We start from the raw sequence: 18,474 nt of genomic DNA on the forward strand, positions 1-18,474 counted from the left end.
AAATTAAAATGCAGCATCTCAGAAGGCCTTTGCCCATAGAATTCCTCTCCTACATAACAATCTCAGTTTCCCAATCAATTCCAGCATGAGAGTCTGTAATAATGCTTCAGATCAATGACATTATTCACCAAGTTGCTGTCTGATTATGACAGATGGACCAATCTTGTCTCGTCACTTTTAAGTGGCAGGGAAACATTTTCCACCTATACGTATGCTTTGTTCTACTTTGTAGTATTTTTAGCTAATTTTCTAATGGCTTAAAATGTTCTTTTATTTCTGAGTGTTGCTACGTGTCCAAGAGCAAATGCCATTAATCTTTTTTTGTCTCAGCCTAGAGACAAAATGGTTGCCTTTTTACAGTAATTTACAATAAATAAATAAATAAATAAATGATGGTGAGGGGTTTGCCTTGTGGGACAAGGAACAGGGCTTCTTCAGTTGTAGAACATCTTCTTTGGAACTCGCCTTCTCAAAGAAACATGCTTTGTTGTGTATTACATAGGTGATACTGAGTTACGGGGAAGGACCTCAGTAGCGTGTTCTAGATAGGGATATTTCTATTTAGAAATATTTATTTCTCTTTATTTCTACTCTGTTTATTTCTCCTAATGATAAAGCTCTTTGGCCTGCGAAGGGCCTCCCCTTTGTGGTCTCTTTTCCTTTCACTCATTCTAGAACAGGCATAGGCAAACTTCGGCCCTCCAGATGTTTGGGACTACAATTTTCATCATCCCTAGCTAACAGGATCAGTGGTCAGGGATGGTGGGAATTGTAGTCCCAAACATCTGGAGGGCCGGAGTTTGCCTATGCCTGTTCTAGAAGGTCAGTCTTGGAGAAAAGGAAACAGAATGGAACTCAACTTAGAATAGGTCAAAAGTATTTATGATCTGAGCTGAAATTGAAAGGGATATTTGACTCTGATTACAAATGCTCACTAGCTCACTATGTGTTTTTGAACTGTCACCACCACCCCCAGTTCTGAAACTTGACAATAAAACAACTATTATATATTTTGGTCTTCTCCCTAAGTTTCTGCCACTCTTTCTTTATCATTCTGTTAGTAATGCAATTAGAAACTACAACACAAAACAGTGGTGCCACTGAAATAGCCCAAGTGTGGGTCACAGCTTCTCAGTTTAACGCTATTTTTAAATTCATTTGTGGGGAGGAGTTTCAGTTTATCATAATTAGCTGCAGCGTTTCCAGTATCTCAAGGTAGTTATCAAATTAATAAATCAAATATTTGATTAGGATGCAGTTCTGTGCAGAAAGGATGGCGATGTGCCTTCCCCATTTATCTTTGCAATGCAAATAAGGAAGTCCCAGTTCCTACACTTGTTTGGTGTTGCAGTTCACACAGAGTTCCTCATTCATGCACTGCACTTACTTCCCTGTCCCCCATATAAAGTTCTCTTAGAGCAATTCAGCTCTCTCCTCCTGTGTTTATGCAGTGTTTTTCTCATGACTGAAGGCAGTCCCTATGTTTGGGGGCAATCTTCTTTCAGGGCAAAAATGCTATATTGCTCCCACAAGCAATAGAATGTGTAAACACATGGTTGAGGCTGACTGTGTAAAGCATGTCTCCATCCTTATTATGAGTGCTGGGCAGTCCATTTGTGCCCTCAGACTCTGAAGTCGTGCCATAAGTTTGAGCTGCCCAACTAAGGCCTGTAGTCCTATCCCTTTTATCTAGCCGATTGAATGCAATAGGACACACTTTTGAGTAGACCTGGCTAGGATTCTCTTGTATATAATGGTATTAATAGGAAGAAATGAAACAATGTTTTAATAACTTTTTATGTGAAACATGCTTAACAGCTAAGGTCCAAGTTTCTAACTGAGGATCCCAGTGCCATTATACTAAAATCTCACTTGATAAACTACATTAATTCATTTATCCCAATCATGCATACTTTGAAATCTCCCTTGAATTTATGGGTAATTGTAAATGTGCATTTTGGGCATATGTGTACAAGAAAATTACAATGGACTTTAAAATCCTTTAGATGGAGACATAGTTCAAATAAACATTCAATATACTGCATAGTTCTTTGTGAAAAATGTGAGAAACAGCACACAAACTCATTAAAGATATATACAAGTGTAGATTTGCAGCAGTCTTAGCATTAACTGTACTAGCATAAAGGGCACATTAAGCTAACAATTAAAGTTGCATATTGCAAATTACTTTGGATTTACTGTAGTGCCTGTTTATACTACATAGATCTCAATTGTTTTAAAAATCTGTTGATCATGCAAGGCTATTATGTAATGAATTGAATGCATCACAAGTGAAATCCCCACTTCCTATGAGATGTCTGCCTAAAATTACAACATTAACATTTCCCTTTCCCAGACTAAAGCAGTGAAACTTTTGAAAGCATTTCTTAAAAGATAAAGTTGCTTGTCTTTCCACTGCAAAGTACCAGTGCTGCTTTCTTTCAACTTGCTGCCTTATGTAGCGCAATATATTCAACCTTTAGTGGCAAGCTCATCATATTAATTATGATATCTAATGGTTCAGTTACCTTGATGACTACGGTAGATGAGATAGCCCAAGGTCAAATGTTTAATAGCGGCTTGGTTTTATTCATGCTGCCATAGGTTTTCCAAATACTGTTGCAGATATGCTATACAATTAACATCAATTGTTTATAAATGCCTTCTAGAATTTCTACCTGTGTGTAGAAGCAGGCTTTACATGCCTAGCCTGGGGATAACATTGTGCACAGGAAAGCACATCCTACATAGGTTGTGAGCCTGGTAACCGCAATACCTTGCTTAAGCAGCTTGAGCCTGCATGTGCTCTGACCACAGGTGCATATGTTTATCTTGAAGCTGCCATTCTGTAAGAGATGGATGTTTTGTTTCAATTACGGCATTTTAAAAAGTTCTTCCTCCACTGTTCTGTGTGAGAGAAGCAGATGCCCTGTTGTGAAAATGACCACATAAGACTCTGATATTAGGCATATTGACTGTAGGGAATCTTCAGCTTGACCTAAAGTACTTTCAGATGACCTGCAATAGTCTGAGTGGTTTTACACATCCTCTTCAATCCATGCACATTCAATAATTTTATATTATAATTATGTGTAAGCACTGTAAATCAACTGACACGCGGACACATATTGTGGTTTAGATTTTGCAGAGACAAATGGGAGGGCAGGGAATTAAATCAGCTCCAGATTCCTCACGAATCCCTTTGTGTCCCTAGAGTAGAAACATTGACTCAGGACCCAGTTCTGTTCCCATTATTGAATAAAAAAATAGTGTCAGGCCACGGTTTCATATTATTTTAGGTCAAAATAAATATACAGTATATGCAAATATTTGTTTTGGTAACTTATGTTAACTTCTGTGTACTTTCAAAAAACAGGTGTGCTCTGAATGATGTTGGAGTGCTCCAGGATTATCCAGCATTTCACTAGTTCAGATGCCTACACTTTTTATTATTTTTCAACTATTGAGAATACCCACATGACTTGTGATTTTCTGTAGCTTTCATTCTTTATATTATGCAGTTCATTCAGAATTGTTGTATGGCTTTTTAACTTAGCCATGTTTCTATGCTTCTTGGTAAATATTAAAGTCAGCACTATTCTTATTATATATGTGCAGGACCATGATGGTGGTACAACAGTTAATAAAACAGGACTGCCTATCTTTGTATGGGAAACATTTTTCTGTGTTGACTGCCAAGTGACAAAAAGGGCCATTCTGCATTTTATTCATTTCAGAGGTTTACTCAGGTTTGACACCCAAGTGAAGAGTTCATACAGAGTTTCTGTTACCCAAGGTTCCATAAGAAGCATTTCTTTATGAAAAATGATTGCAAATAAATGTTGGTAGCATTCATATTCCATATGTAGGGCATGATTTAGCCAAAGTTAAGTTCTTTTAAGTCATATTGATGTCACAAGGAGAGCTAATCAAATGCCTTTTCTCTAATTTAACTATCATGACCATAAAGTGCTAAGTAGCCCTGTGATTCTGTAAAATTGCCATATTAATATGACCATACCTAACAGGAATCTAGTTGCAAAGAACAATAATATTAATATACTAATAACCCTGGCTACATGCAGGGGAAATGTGCAGCCATGTGCTGGGTTACATAATAATCTGGGCTGATCAACATAGCTATGACGGTTACGTAGAGTGAGCCTATTTTGTTGTTTGTCTGTTTCTACATATAACATTGCATGCATTAGCACACTTGCACATCTACAAACTTTCCTCTTTTCACATGTTTTTCGTGTGAAATATCCTTTCACATATTTAAAAGTGCCATTGGTCCGGTGATATTAAACCGTATTACATTGCAATTGGAGTTATGTCAGCTCCAGAATTTAAAGTCAACTGTGTCCTTGGGGTGTGTGTTTGTTTGTTTGTTTGTTTGTTTGTTTTTGGGTGTGTAGGTCAGCTCTGTTGCTTGAACCATTTGGGGCTGTTCGTTCTGCAGGGAGCTTTGCTGCTTTCTGCTTCTAGTCTAGCATGCTGCGGTCTGGTTTGCAGAGGCTGATCTGTGGCAGGTCTACTTGGTTGGTTTTGTTTTCCTTCCTTTTGATCAGGATATCAAGCTCCCCAATGTGTCTTTGCATGACACAGAAGATGAAACACCCAGAGAAACACCATTGGAAGTATTGCGTTGAGGGCCAACAAGACCAGTTTGATTGCCATAGCAGTTCAAAGGAAACATAAAGCCAGAATTCAATGGAGCCAAAACTAGAGTATATTCAGGGCGGTAGGGAATTGAAGTTAGCACAAACCTAGAAGGCAGCCAAGGGAGAGGGATGACTGTGAAGCACCAGGTCCCACCTGCCCCTGAGGTTTGGCTGACCAGACCTTTAGTGTGGTGGGCCCTGCCTTGTGAAACCCCTTCTTGATAGAGGTTTGGCAGGAATCATTCCCAATCATTTTAGACATCTTTAAAAGAAAAAGAAAAAACTGTGTTAATCAAGCAGGCCCTTAAAACCTGAGATCTTTAAAACCTGAGACCTGCAATTCCAGTTGTATTTGGGGAAACCACTTGAAGCATCCATTGTGTCAAGCTATTTCAATTGCTTTTGTTTGATTTGCTCATTGCGAACAGCTGAAAGTCTGTAAATTTTGATAATAAACCTGATTTGCAATGGAAGTTGAATAATTTCAATTGCAACTGTATGAAAGTGCAATTTATAAATATTTAAGTGAGATAAATAAATCTTGGCTACATGGGTGGGGGGTCAGACAAAGGCCTGAGTCTCATCTGGAACCTTTTAACTTGAGGAGGGTAACCAGTGACCTGTAAAGAACAAATCCTTCAATTGCAAATACCTGATTCAGGAAAATAACTCAGAGACCCAATGGTGTTGGTTCAACACTCTATGTATCTTACTGAGTATAAACTGGATGAACTTCTGTCTCCTTCCAACCAGTGAAGGCTGGTCTATTAAGGCAAATGGGGTGCTGCCCCGTCAACTTCAGTCTGCCTTCAGCCAGCTCACACTTGCCATTATAAACACTTCAGGGTGGGGAGCTTCATCCCTCTTATTCTCACACAGTGAAGATGAGGATGGGGACAAAGCTAGAATTCGTTGGTTCTGCCTGTCAATTGGACCTGGCTCCACCCACTGTTGGGTTCCCTGCCTTCCATCCTCCCTGTTCCAGTGGGCATCAGTCACCACTGCTTCTAACTATATAATTACATGATTTCAATGTATTCTGCATATTTCAATTGCAATTATATCTGCTATGTTGGGATGGATATGGGCATCTAAGCAACTTATGTGTCATGTTGTCTGCTGCCTATTTCTGTTGCATTTGTTATGTGTATACTATGATGCTTGCATTCTGGCAGGAGGAAATGATATATGGTCTGAATGCTGTCATACAAATAATTCTGTCTTGCTTTTTTGTCAATAAATACCTTGAAAAGCAGAAAGGGAAGAGGGTTCTTGAGCCATATTGTGTAATTTATGGCTAAACAGTAAGCACAATAAAGAAACTCGTGTGTAATATGTGAGACCATCTTATGTGTGCTCTTAAGTGTCATCTATATTCGTATAATAATCATGGATCAGCACCAGAAATTAGGTTCTTTCAATATCTTCCACTGCTATGTGTCATATACATCTGTGACAAGTGACATTACAGAAGGTCATGTCACTTTTAACTGCTTGCATTAGAGCTTTCTGATTTCCCCGGTGCCTTTCCTTTGTTTGATTAATAATGCTGGATTTCAAGCAAGGTTGCAGACAGCAAAATTTAAAGCACAGATTCTGAAGCAATGTTAAGCATTTCCCCCCTACATAAACCTTAAGTAAAATACTGTTTCCTTAATGTTTGCCCTATAATATTTTTTTCGACTATTTAGATGCTATGCCATCCAAAGGTCTGAGAAGGAACAGTAGTGCCTTATAAAGCAAAGCTGAAATGATCCTAAATAACTACAGAATAAATGCAGTTGAAATTTATATGCTGTGGAATAAACTTTCTCTCCAACAAGTCGGCTGCATTACTTGCATTGCCCCCAATAACACATGAGTTATTTGAACAGAAAGATAGAACCAAAGACAGAGGATGGAGGGAGTGTTGTTCTCTCACCCCTGAGAACCACACTTTGGTTCCTACAACACCTTCAGGTGATCCTTTGAATCGACAATGAAAATGAAACATTGATGGCCTGCTCCAGCACAAACAGTAGCAGAAGCTACATTAACACTCATATTTTTGGCACTCCTCCTGTGCTGCTCTTTTCAACTTATAAGGATAAAAGGAAGTATTGCTGTTTAGTGGGAAAGCATTGCTAGGAAAGGGATGGGGGGGAAAACTTTAAAAAAAAACACAAGTAAAAATAATGGTCTCTAAAAAGTATTTGTGTAAGTTCTTCACAAAACTCGATAGACTTCCAAACTGCAGTTCACATAGAAACCTAGCATATAAATGCTTCAGTAGCATGTGGTCAGTGGACTAGGGGGACTAGGCTAGTCCCCTAAATGTTCCCCTGGCACTTCCTTCCCAAAGCCTGGGAAGCTTCTGTCTGGCTTAGAGAGGAAGATGCGATGCCTCTGGCCTGAACTGTTCCCCTATGGAAAATTTCACTGCATGCTGCTGAAGGGCTTCTTCCTTACTTTCTCCATGACATGTTCATGAATTCCATTTCCCATTAAGGACAAGCCAGAAATATATTTTCTGATTCTAGCAAGACCTTCCCATCACCACTTATGCCCTTCCACTTCTCAGCAATATAGGGAGAGATGACTGGGAAAGAGAAACTAATAGGATAGAGGCAGGCATGCTTCATTTAGTTTTTTTAGCTTTCATCAAGAGTAGTTGGGAGGAAATGATCAAGGTTACCTACCCCCGCAGTATTATCAAGGAAAGGGTAAAAAGACCAAATAGATTTTCAACGAGAGTTTGCTCATCACGAATAATGACCAATTTGGGATGGATATTATTCATTGCCACAATTTATTTCTAAAAGGGGAAATACTTCTTTCCATCGTCTGCCCCTTCTCTAGCCTACACTGTGTGTATCCATTCTCTTACAAGCCTTAGCAGTCACCTCCCCCCCCCTCGCTATTTAATAGGGATAACTACTCACAAAGACTAGTCAGCTTAATAGGCAAACTTCTCTATCATCGAATCACATAGATAGCCCTGTTCATAATCTGTTCTGAGAAAATGGCTAGGAGTAATCTCATGTGTAGAAACAACCTATGGTACAGATTTTCCTGAATCTTATACCGAGGTAGTAGTTACTTTGAATATTTTTTAAAAGCCTTCTTACACATAGAATTTAAGAAACCAGGGTATTTTATACGGTTATTGTTAGTAGTATTATGCCGTGCATAATATTTCAATTGGAAACCAAAACAATAAAAACAAAACAATTTTGAGGCAAAATACATTAAAGAAATAACCCTAGCCACCTGCATACACTGTATTGTTCAGGTGAGAGTGTTGTGATCACCTACCTTAAATCTAAACTGTGTTACAAGAGTTAAGCATGCAAAGGCTTTTGGTACACATTGGCTGTTAATATATATATCAGAAGTCATGATAAGTCATAAAACAAGCCATAGAGTATTTCTGGTTTGCACATTCCCCAGCCCTCCATTCATCTCCCCATTTCTTACAGCCAGGAGGATGTGTTTGGGCTCTTTCACTTCCCCTTTTGATCAACTACAGCATGTTACTTAGTTCAGACTTGGAATTGTGCTAAAATTTTACTATGGTAGCTTCCAGTAGCTATGGTTCGAAGATTGTTTGAAATAACCATATTAATCTTAACCGCAGTTTGTTCGTCTTGATAGTATGGCAAAGCACAGTTAAGTAAAACCAAATGCAGCAGTTTCTGGATAAGCAGGGGGAGGGAAGAAGGGAGTGAATGAGCCTGATGCTCACTGCAGCTTGTTGCCACAACAGACCGTCAGTCATGGCCATATGGCCATAGTGTGATCATGCAAAATATGGTTGCAAACTGTCTAGTAACTGCAGTAATACTATAAATAATACAGTGTCAACATGCAAATAGTGTCCTGTTAGGTAAAGGTCGCAATCTTTCAGTGGCTGAAAAAAATCTACTGTTTCTTCAGTTCCATTTCTATGCTTCTCAATGTGTGCCTTTTGTATATCTTAGTGCTCTAGCACTCAATTAAGGAGTCCTTGTCCTTGGACTCTTTACCTTCAGGGACCACCTTTTACTTTGTTTTTGGTCTGCTATATATACAGTCGTACAGCTTGCTTTTTACAATGATAAGTTAGTTTCCACCCAGTCATTGCAAATCTCCTTTCAATTCAAGGATCAATTGCTTGGCAGGGCTATGAGAGTCCTGGAAAGGAGATCACAGCTGCTTCACTCCTTTCTGGTTGCTTTGCTCTAGGGATGTGCTAACATAAGCCATAGTTTGCCTTAGTGTGCCATCAAAATCCTAGTTTTGGCTCTAACCATGAGCCATAACGAAGGTTTATCCTATATAGGTTACTGCTAATGGTTTGTCCCGGAGAACTAAACCACAAGTCTGGGTTCAGATGACATGCTAAACCAAACTATGACTTAGCTGAGTGCCAAAGAGCAGCAAAGTGACGAGTGCAGACTCGGCGTGCACATTCATAATGAGCCATGCTTTTTTCTTAACATAGCATTCAAATCAGGGCACCATCTTGATGGGATTGTATACAGGACAAAGCTTTTCAGAGTATTACCATAGTTTGAATCTGTAGGTTAAATTTTCCTATTGTGCATTTATTTGGAAATATTTAATAAAGATTTCCAACCACGGAAGGCTTAATGATTTGGCAGAACAAAACACTACCTTGTTGACTCATGACAACTACTCCTGTTTGTGTCTGCAGGTAGTGGAGGACATGCTAGAGGACGAGGAAGAAGAGGATGACAGAGATGACAAGGTAATTATCTTTCCTAGCACTTGGGTACCTGGGGATGGGAGAATTTAGACATGACACTGTTCTTGCAGACAGTTAAAAAGGAGCTGAAGTGTTTTTAGTCCAGAAAATTGGACAGAGCTGTTTATCATCCTAACAATGCCAGTGTATATTGTAGGAAGGGAAAGAGGACTATAAATCCTCCCTTTTTTGTCCAGAGCTGGGTCAATTTTTTTTCTCCTCCTACCAGGAACAAAAATAATTCAGCTTGTCTGGAACTTGATAGCTGTTGTGAAGATAACTGCAGTGACAACTGTTTTTGAAGGACAAAAATTTGTCCTGTCTTGAGTATTACAAATAGGGCTGTACTTACTTGTGGGAAGAAATGTTGTAAAAATAGAAAAGCCACACTGTTTGAAGGTGGTCTATTGCCATCTATAATTTTCTGAGAATTACTTGGCAGAAGAATGTTTGGTGCGTGTTTCACTCCATATGATATTTAAATAATCACAATTCTCATGGGCCTCTTACAGATGGATTTGGGATTGGTGTTGTGCAGCCCAGCATCAACCTAAGGGACTATGGTAGCTCTTTTAGCTCTTGAGAATGTTGCTCAGTTCCTAGGTTGCTGGTCAGGTCGAGGATTTGCCACCACAGTAAATAACAGCTAGTTTATACAGGTTATTGAAGCAAGCAATAGGACTGCATGGTTGTCCCTAGAGGGGAGGGAAGAGGCACAGAGAGGAAATGAGAATGACCTTGTAAGAGTGAAGCAATGGCATTAGTTGGCAGGACTGGTTTGTGGGGAAGTAAAAGTACAGCAAGATAAATGTTTTGTTGTTTTTTAAGTTTTGAAATGAGGATATTTATAGAGAAAAGTATTCAGATTCTTTTAAAGCACTTAACGTTAAATACAGAAAACATTGACCTTTACAAACGTTCTTGTACTTCTGTTGTAATAAAGCACTGGCTTTTTTTAAGGCTAGAGAAAGAAAGAAAAAGTATCTTAATTTATGCCCTTGACCTTTGTTGCTAGTAGAGATGTACAGTTCTGCACCGCTATAAGAATTCGTAGGCTGGCAGCTACTAAACATTTCAAGTGTCAGAAAATTCACTGTGATTAGTTAGCCCTTTGAACAATTAAGGTCTGTGTTTTGAAAGATGAAAATTTGGACTATTTCCTTATTATCTTAACATTCAAGAGACAGAGATAGCTCCCCCCCCCCCGTACACATTTAAATCATTTTGCTACAAGCTGCAATCATGAAATAACGTCATACCTAAATTTTCTTTGTGCAAAGCCACGTGTGCTTTCTTTCAGTACTACATAGTATGTATATGTCTGGCAACAGAATATGTGATTTATTGTGAAGGTCAGCCATGTAGATGTAGTGAGCTTGTATATTAACTCAAAAGCATTTCTCCTCTGATAAACGTAGGTCTGCTATCCATTTGTGAGTATTTTCCTCCTCTTGTTCATATTTCATTATAATTATAGCATATTATATGGGAATGTCCAGTAATTTTTGTATCCATAGAAATAGCTGCAACACCTGTAAAATGTATTCACATAAGTACTTATAATATTCCCTTTGTTTAAATAAATCTTAGCTACTTAGTAATTAAGGAATTGACCTATTCTTTTTGTTACTAAGTAATCAAGAAAAGTATTTTATTGTCTTGTGTAAATTACTTAACAAGCAAACCATACTAAGCTAAAAATAGCATACTATCTGGAACGGTATTTGGCAGTCTGAACCCAACAAAATGGTTCCAAAATACTTCTTGAATATAACTACTCAAGCCATGAAGATATGAATTCAGTGCTATTTATTCTTATGGGAAAACATTTAGACTGAATATTCACAACATAATGTTCATAAGTGTCTGGGTTTATGTAACACTATAGTTTGATGCAAATAATGTACACAGGATTATTTTGCAAAGCATTCCTAGAGACTAGACACTGTATTTTTAGAAGAGAACCTTTACATTTGCAGAATTTTAGAAGGATTAGTTTTAGTTCTCCTCCATACCCTAAACTAGACTTGTATTGCATGGATAATTGTGTATAATACACAACAAGAGTGAATTCACACATTTTAACGGTGTGTATAATACAGTTTTGAGAGAAAACAAATGTAAATTCTGCAGTGTTGATTGATGCTGACCTCTAGCTCTCATTACTTTTCTGTTTTCTCATTTGGTAAAATAGCAAAGTGAGGTCAGTGGGTCCCCTTATAGAATAAAAGTCAAAAGATTAATAAATGTGCCAAAGCCTCACTTTAATTGAAGCTGAAGCATATGTTGCAAGCATATAAAATATGTCCCAGATGTTTGACCATGCCAAGTAACTTAGTTTTCCCCGATTACCACAAGGCAACTATTAGTCCAGTAACCTTTGGACTTGGGGGTAAATAGGGTATTACATGGCAGACAACAAGAGCACCTGTTTTCCATTCAATAAAGACCTTTGGCAAGCTTTGCCTAAACTGCGCCATATGTTTTCACTTAGCAGATAGTTGGGTGATTATGAAAAGTGTCTTTCCTCAGAACTGGTATAGATATTTGCCTCTTACTCAAAACGAATGGATAACTCCTTGACTACTTCTAGAAAGCCTGTGTGGGCACTCCCTGCAATAGGTTTTTAGATGAAAAGGGTTTTCTCTCTGACGGCCCCAAAGAAACTGTAGATTCATGAGCAGAATAATTAACCTTTCTGTGATATATGTTTGTTAGTAGCCTATGAGGAGCTTTTAAGTGGCTGGAGAAGGGTAGTTCTGATAAATAATCTTGCCCGCTCAAATATTACTTCAGTATTGATCGCATTACATTGTTCTGACTTGCTCTTCCACTGATGTTCAAGTCATGTGCCATGTAACACTCTTATCTTGTTTGCTGTTATCCTGTTTAAAACATTCTAAATATTACAGTTGAATATTCAGTTGGTTAAATTCAAATCAGTGGGTGATAACCAGTGTCAGTCATACTCAGAGTAGATCCATGGAAATAAATTGAGTTAAGTCTGTTCATTTTGACAGGCCTACTCTGAGTATTACTAACATTGGATCTAACCCAATAGGTAAAACTCAGTACTGCTAGACTAAGCCCCAAATGTTGCAGAATTCCAATTTCCTACATATGTAGCTACCGCTTATTCTGCAAATTCCTCCCTCTGACCACCTATTCCAGCTGTGCCTGCATCTTGAACTAAGGGGTGTGATCAGCTCTGCTAGTGTTTAGTCAGACAGTCAAATAATTTGAAACTCCAGATCACCTCATCAACGTAAGAATACCTGCCTGCCTTGTGTGATGGCAAAGACCATCACCTATTTGATGCCTGCTGGTTGGCTCTGGAATCCTTCAGAAAGGAAAGGATGAAAAAATCAGATACAATAAAAGATAACAGAAAAATTGTTTGGTTTCCACAACCCCTTGGTCTAAACAAGCTACTCTTATAACTTTGACTTTCCCAATATGTACTTAAATTGGTGCTGGTTTTACTTGGGACAGTCAGGAATTAATCATGCCCATCTTCAAAGCCATGTCTCTTCACAAATTTTACAACTCTGTTTCTAGGGGCTGTCACTCAAATTAAAAATGTCTTGTTTCTTGTGTTAAATGCAGAATTAGCCATATTAACATTTTCTTCAAAGTGTTAATAACTAAAAGACACTCTAAGCATCACTTTTGAAAGCAGCCTTGATCTATCATAATGCAGCAATCGTTCCTGATCTCACATTAAGGCAATTGACATCAAAAGCAGCACTGTATGGTTCTGAATTAACTTGCAGTAGCCATTCTGAGTTCAGCATTGAGAGATCACATTTGGACTTGTGTTAGTCTCTCTGGGACTGTGGGTTTGCAAACTATTGAATACATTACTCTGATTCTTGCAAGGAGCTTTTTCTCTCTCGTCAAATATAATATACATAACAGTGATCAATTTATTGAGTATTCCAAGTATAACGCAAGTCATATTGAAGGCAGTTCTTAACTTTATTAACTGTTTAGGAACATAAACTAAATTAGATTTCTCTCTTTACTAAAATGCCCCTGGATTTAGGGAACTTGTTACTTAAATGTATAGATAAACGTTCTAAGAATGGGTTTACAAAATAACACAATGGAAATATATTTGCTGGGAATTTCTGAATCTAATGAGGTTATGTAATTATTTATTATAGAATTAAACATTTTAATTACTGTATGTCCAAGCTCTGGACAAGGACATTTTAAAACTATAGCCCTGGACTATTAAAGAGAATATTAAAAATGAACTGCTTGTTAAAAATAATGCTCTGCCCATCTCTAGTCACGATAATGCTTCCTTCACACACACACACACACACACACACACACACACACACACACACAGTCAGCGCCAAGTTTGCCCTTGTTTGCTTTCTTTCCCATCAATTGCATTCTGACACTTTTGCCAAAGGTACACATTTCCCACAATTTCAGATGTCTGCTTATGTCCTTAGTTGGCATTTAAGTTCCATATTCCAAGTAATCAACTTTCTGATATATAAGCACAGTGGCTTAGTTTGAATGTGATGCAAACCCAAATTATGGTCTAGCACAAAAATGCAAGCATGTAGAGAGATCACTGCCATTTTGACAGTTCCCCTCTGATAGTTTTGCTGCCATGCTGAACTAAGCCATGGTTTGGTTTGGGGTGAAAAGGAGTCCTTCTGTGGAATGTATTTGTTCATACCTCCTAGGAACCTTCCACTAACCAGCTCCACCCATTATATCAGAGTTTCTGGCTTGCAGATGGGCCTGAGCTTATACAGGCACACCTTGCGCTTTACAGATATTGCTATTTACAAGGACATGGGTGCAGCTGTGGGCAGCTCAGCTGCTTCCAGGGAAAGGAAGCCTCCTGCTGCCATCGCCCCTCTTCTGACCTGGCTAGGGCTAGAGCTTGGTTTCCCCCCCTGCAGCCAGCAAGCCTGGCTTAATAGACTATACTATAGTGTAAACATAACTTTTATATGCACTGGGAAACTTTTAAAAAATGGTGCGACTCACTTTATTGCGATACTTGTTTTATTGCGGTCGTCTGGAACCAAACCCGGCATATCTCCGAGGTATGCCTGTACATTTTTCTTTTCGGAAATTAGCCATTGGCTATATAGGTGTAATTCATGCTGGTGAACAACCAAGATGTTAGAACTAATGGCCATGAAGATTAATGGGAAAGGAAAATTAGATCTGGTCTTGAGAATTTTCCTTCTGTGAAGTCTTATTTGTTTAACTGTGCTATATTCTTTGGCTTTCTTACTCTTCCAAATAGGGTCATATACTGGAAGATTAATAATAACTGCTTCCATGCAAGCTAATTCTGTGGTGGTTCTGCATTGTGGAAAAAAGTGTGTTCTGGTTATTCTTGGAAGCTACATATCTCATGACATTTTAACTGGCAGGGACTAATTTAATTTGTTTGAGTGTGGTATTTTTTAAAAAATGGCGCAACTCTGATTCCATAACGTTAATCACTCTGCCTAATAAATGGTGAGTGCCAACAGGATTGAAGCTCATTTGAGACCACAGACAAACAAGAGGGCAAAACCATTGAGGACTGAGTACGTTCAGTAGCCACAGAATATTAGAATGGCAGCAAGGAAGTTCAGAAATGGTTCTGTGACCAGCCGGGGCAGAATGGTGGAATACCTTCCTTGGTGTGAACGTCTGGATAAAATCCTCAACAAGAGCATTCCTTTTAGTAAGGAGGATACACTGCGACATCTTGTTGTACGTCCCACTTGTTTCCTGCCTGTTTTTCTGCAAAAATATTTGTGTAGACATAAGATGTTTTGTCACTGTACACCTGAGAAAGAAAAAAAAAGGGGGGGCGTAATAACTTCTTAAAATGTTAGTGTTGGTTTGACTTGGGGTCAAAATATGCAGCAAGAAGAGCATGTTTTTAAAAAACATGCTCATATATAAATATGTTCAAGGATGGATTATCAATGGCGCAGTTGCTGATGTTTTCAAGGGGCCCCAGGCTCTGACCTTACTTTTTTTTTTAAGGGAAGTTAGGCAGCCCTCTCAGAAAGAAACTTAGGAGGCAGGCAGGTTCAGTCAGCCTCACTCCTTCCACCATTCTGCCTTTTTAGCCAAGGAGTTTCTAATTAATCAGATTAGTTTGTAATTCCTTTGTTTGGGATATGACACTTTCAGCGACTTCCACATTCTATATACAAGCAAGCACTATAGCCACCGAGGGAGGAAAGAAGTCGTTCCTCTGTGTTCCTTCAACCGCCTGCTGCCCCCAGAACCGGGAATGTGCAATTGCAAGTGCATTTAGAATAATTGAAGAAGGGGGCAGAACTTTTACATGTATGCTCATATCTTCCGGTCCCAGTTCAAATTAAGTGAAGGGAGTTCACTCATCTCTACCCAAAATGGCCTTGCTTACCATCAGTGGTATCTGCAAGACCTGGCAAGATGCTTTATGTGCATTTTCGAGGTGGTATTTTTTTTTTTAAAGAGTATCAATATGCGTAGAGGTAAATTACAACACTATTTCAGTTTCTATACAGTGGTGCCTCGCAAGACGAAAAGAATCCGTTCCGCGATTCTCTTCGTCTAGCGGTTTTTTCGTCTTGCGAAGCAACCCTATTAGCGGTTTAGTGGATTAGCGCTATTAGCGGTTTAGCGGCTATTAAAGGCTTAGCGGCTTAGCTGCTAAAAGGCTATTAGCGGCTTAGAAAAAGGGGGGGAAAGCGGGGGGGAAATCGCAAGACTAGCAAGACGTTTCGTCTTGCGAAGCAAGCCCATAGGGAAATTCGTCTTGCGAAGCAACTCAAAAATGGAAAACCCTTTCGTCTAGCGGGTTTTCCGTCTTGCGAGGCATTCGTCTTGTGGGGCACCACTGTCTTTTGTAGTGGCTATTTCCATTCACTACTCAGCATTGTGGAAGTTACTCAAGAAGATACCTAATTCATATATTAATACTTCATTGGAATAATCAACAATTCTTTCTTTCTTTTTGAACAAATCAGTATAGTGTGTATGCTTACACATTTCTTTGGGGTACATCATTCCCACTATTCTTCTGACACTCATTCTTCTAAATATATACATTTAGAATATGAGCTATCTAGCCCTCTTGTATGGCTGGAGCACTTTTGTGAATAAGTAGGTTACATTTCTTAATCTTTTCAAGGGTTTTTCTTTTTAAGAGACTTTCCCTTTTTTTCAGTGTCGCACCCTCCCCCACAAGTACATTTCTTTTGCTTTTGCCCTGTGGAAAGAAATTAGAACTGTGATTTGGTATGCTAAATTACCTGTACTAAAAACTGTAATTTGCAATATTAAGTCATCACTGTCATAGTTTTAGAGTTCTTTCCTCTTAAATCAACCAGCCCTAATTACTTTTTTATTATTAAAGATGTTCATAGTGGCAATGAAGCTAGCTGAAAGTGTTAGTAACAGTAAAGTGTATTGCCCACTTAAACCTATTCCAAACAAATTGTATCCCTTTTTGCATTATAAGTCCATAATTTCAGTTTAAGCATTCCCCCCTTTTATTCTTTACCTTTCTAATAGTATCCAAGCATTATAATCTGATATCATGACATTGCATCAAGTTGGAGGGGTTCGTTAGACATTGGTATGTGTATTGAGCTCAGGATGATGCTATATAATGTACACGAATATGCAAAGCTTTTAATTCTACTTGGTGATTTCCAGCAATCCCCTCTATTGTTTGCATCCCCCTTAAAATTGTTTTTGAGGGTAGGGGGATCCTCTGAAATGAGATATTGCATGGAGAGCTGCAGTCAGTACGGGGGGTTGCTGAAAATTTGGTGCCTTGCCATTTGTGTGTGGAAGCTCTTTCTGCTAGCCCAAAACCACCCTTGGATACTACTAGAGCTGGACAAATATTTCAGTTTTAGTTTCTCCTAGCTTCTCACTTTTCAAGTTCAGTTCACCTTTCCACAGCAGTCTGCAAGAGGGGTTCTCATGAAAAATCAGCCACTTTAGTGTCTATTTCTCCTAACTTACACCTCTTTGTATGCAATTTGCCTAATGTGAACATTTTTGCAAAGCATTTTTGACTAATGTAATGCATTTCTGTATGTTATTTTCACTATTATATGCATGCTTTTACCCTAGTATATGCATTTTCGTTGCACATTACCTGGCTGTGGAACTGCATTGAATAACTCAGAAAGGGGCAAATATTGAAGTATGTATGTGTTTCAGTTTGCGTATCTTTTTGCAAAATGCAAATTAGGCAAGTTCGCCTTTACATGGGGGATTTCTACCCCTTCTGCAGATACAACCTGTTAGGAATGGGCCTGAGTGAGGAAGTTCCCAATTGTTACTACCATGTTTCTTGTTCTTGGTTAGAGCAACTCAAGGAGCAGTTGAAGGTCCCACGTAGCCTCTGCCTCTGCTACACTAGCTATAACAATCAGCACTCCTCCCTTAAGACAGAAGCAGTTATTCTGTGTGCCTAAACAAATGGTAGCTTTATCCATGATAGCATTGCATTCTGTGTTTTTGGTGCTGCTTTTCTAATTCTTATTCTCCATTTAATAGACTGCCTATTTGTAAGATTTGTTTAATGCTTCTAAACATAGCTTCAGTGTGTTCTAGCCTTTTTCCCTCCTCCCCCTTCTTCTTTGGGCTCCTTTTGTATTTAGCTCATTCCTTCTCATGCTTGTGATCTGTGTCCTTATTCCAGGCAGGGCAAACCCCTGTATTTTCTAGTCTACTGAGATCCCATTCCTGCCAAAGGAAAGGAAGAAAGAGAGGACTATTTTCCTTGTATCTCCCTTTTCTTCTATGAAAAATCTTGCAACAAAGAATACGGCTCCTTTTCCCTGTAGTGTGAAGAGATTTCAGACAAAACACTTAACCTGCATCCAATCAGGATTTGCTGCCTCTGGTTGCCAAGGGAACTTCTTTATATTCACATCATTTTAGCATAACTCAATGACTACAGTTATTTGCGGTGACTTGGTGGGAAAGCACTGCGCGTTGGTGACTTTTCCAGTGTTTTCTCTAGTGTTTTGGGTAAGCCTTGCTGGAGAATATCCATTATACACATAGCTAACAGAAAATGGCCATTGTAAGGAAATGATA

At 38.7% G+C, this 18,474-nt stretch overlaps 1 protein-coding gene across 8 annotated transcripts in view; it reads left to right on the forward strand.

Annotated features, from left to right (window-relative positions):
* Positions 1 to 18,474, forward strand: part of MCTP1 (multiple C2 and transmembrane domain containing 1) — a 173,285-nt gene that overhangs the window by 142,085 nt on the left and 12,726 nt on the right. For all 8 annotated transcript variants that reach the window (XM_077936211.1, XM_077936215.1, XM_077936212.1 and 5 more), the window contains one exon: positions 9,340 to 9,393. In XM_077936211.1, coding sequence (XP_077792337.1) covers positions 9,340 to 9,393 — 54 coding nt within the window. The remainder of the gene's footprint in view (positions 1 to 9,339; positions 9,394 to 18,474) is intronic.

The sequence above is a fragment of the Podarcis muralis genome, chromosome 11, assembly GCF_964188315.1.
Source record: "Podarcis muralis chromosome 11, rPodMur119.hap1.1, whole genome shotgun sequence".
NCBI classification, from domain to species: domain Eukaryota; kingdom Metazoa; phylum Chordata; class Lepidosauria; order Squamata; family Lacertidae; genus Podarcis; species Podarcis muralis.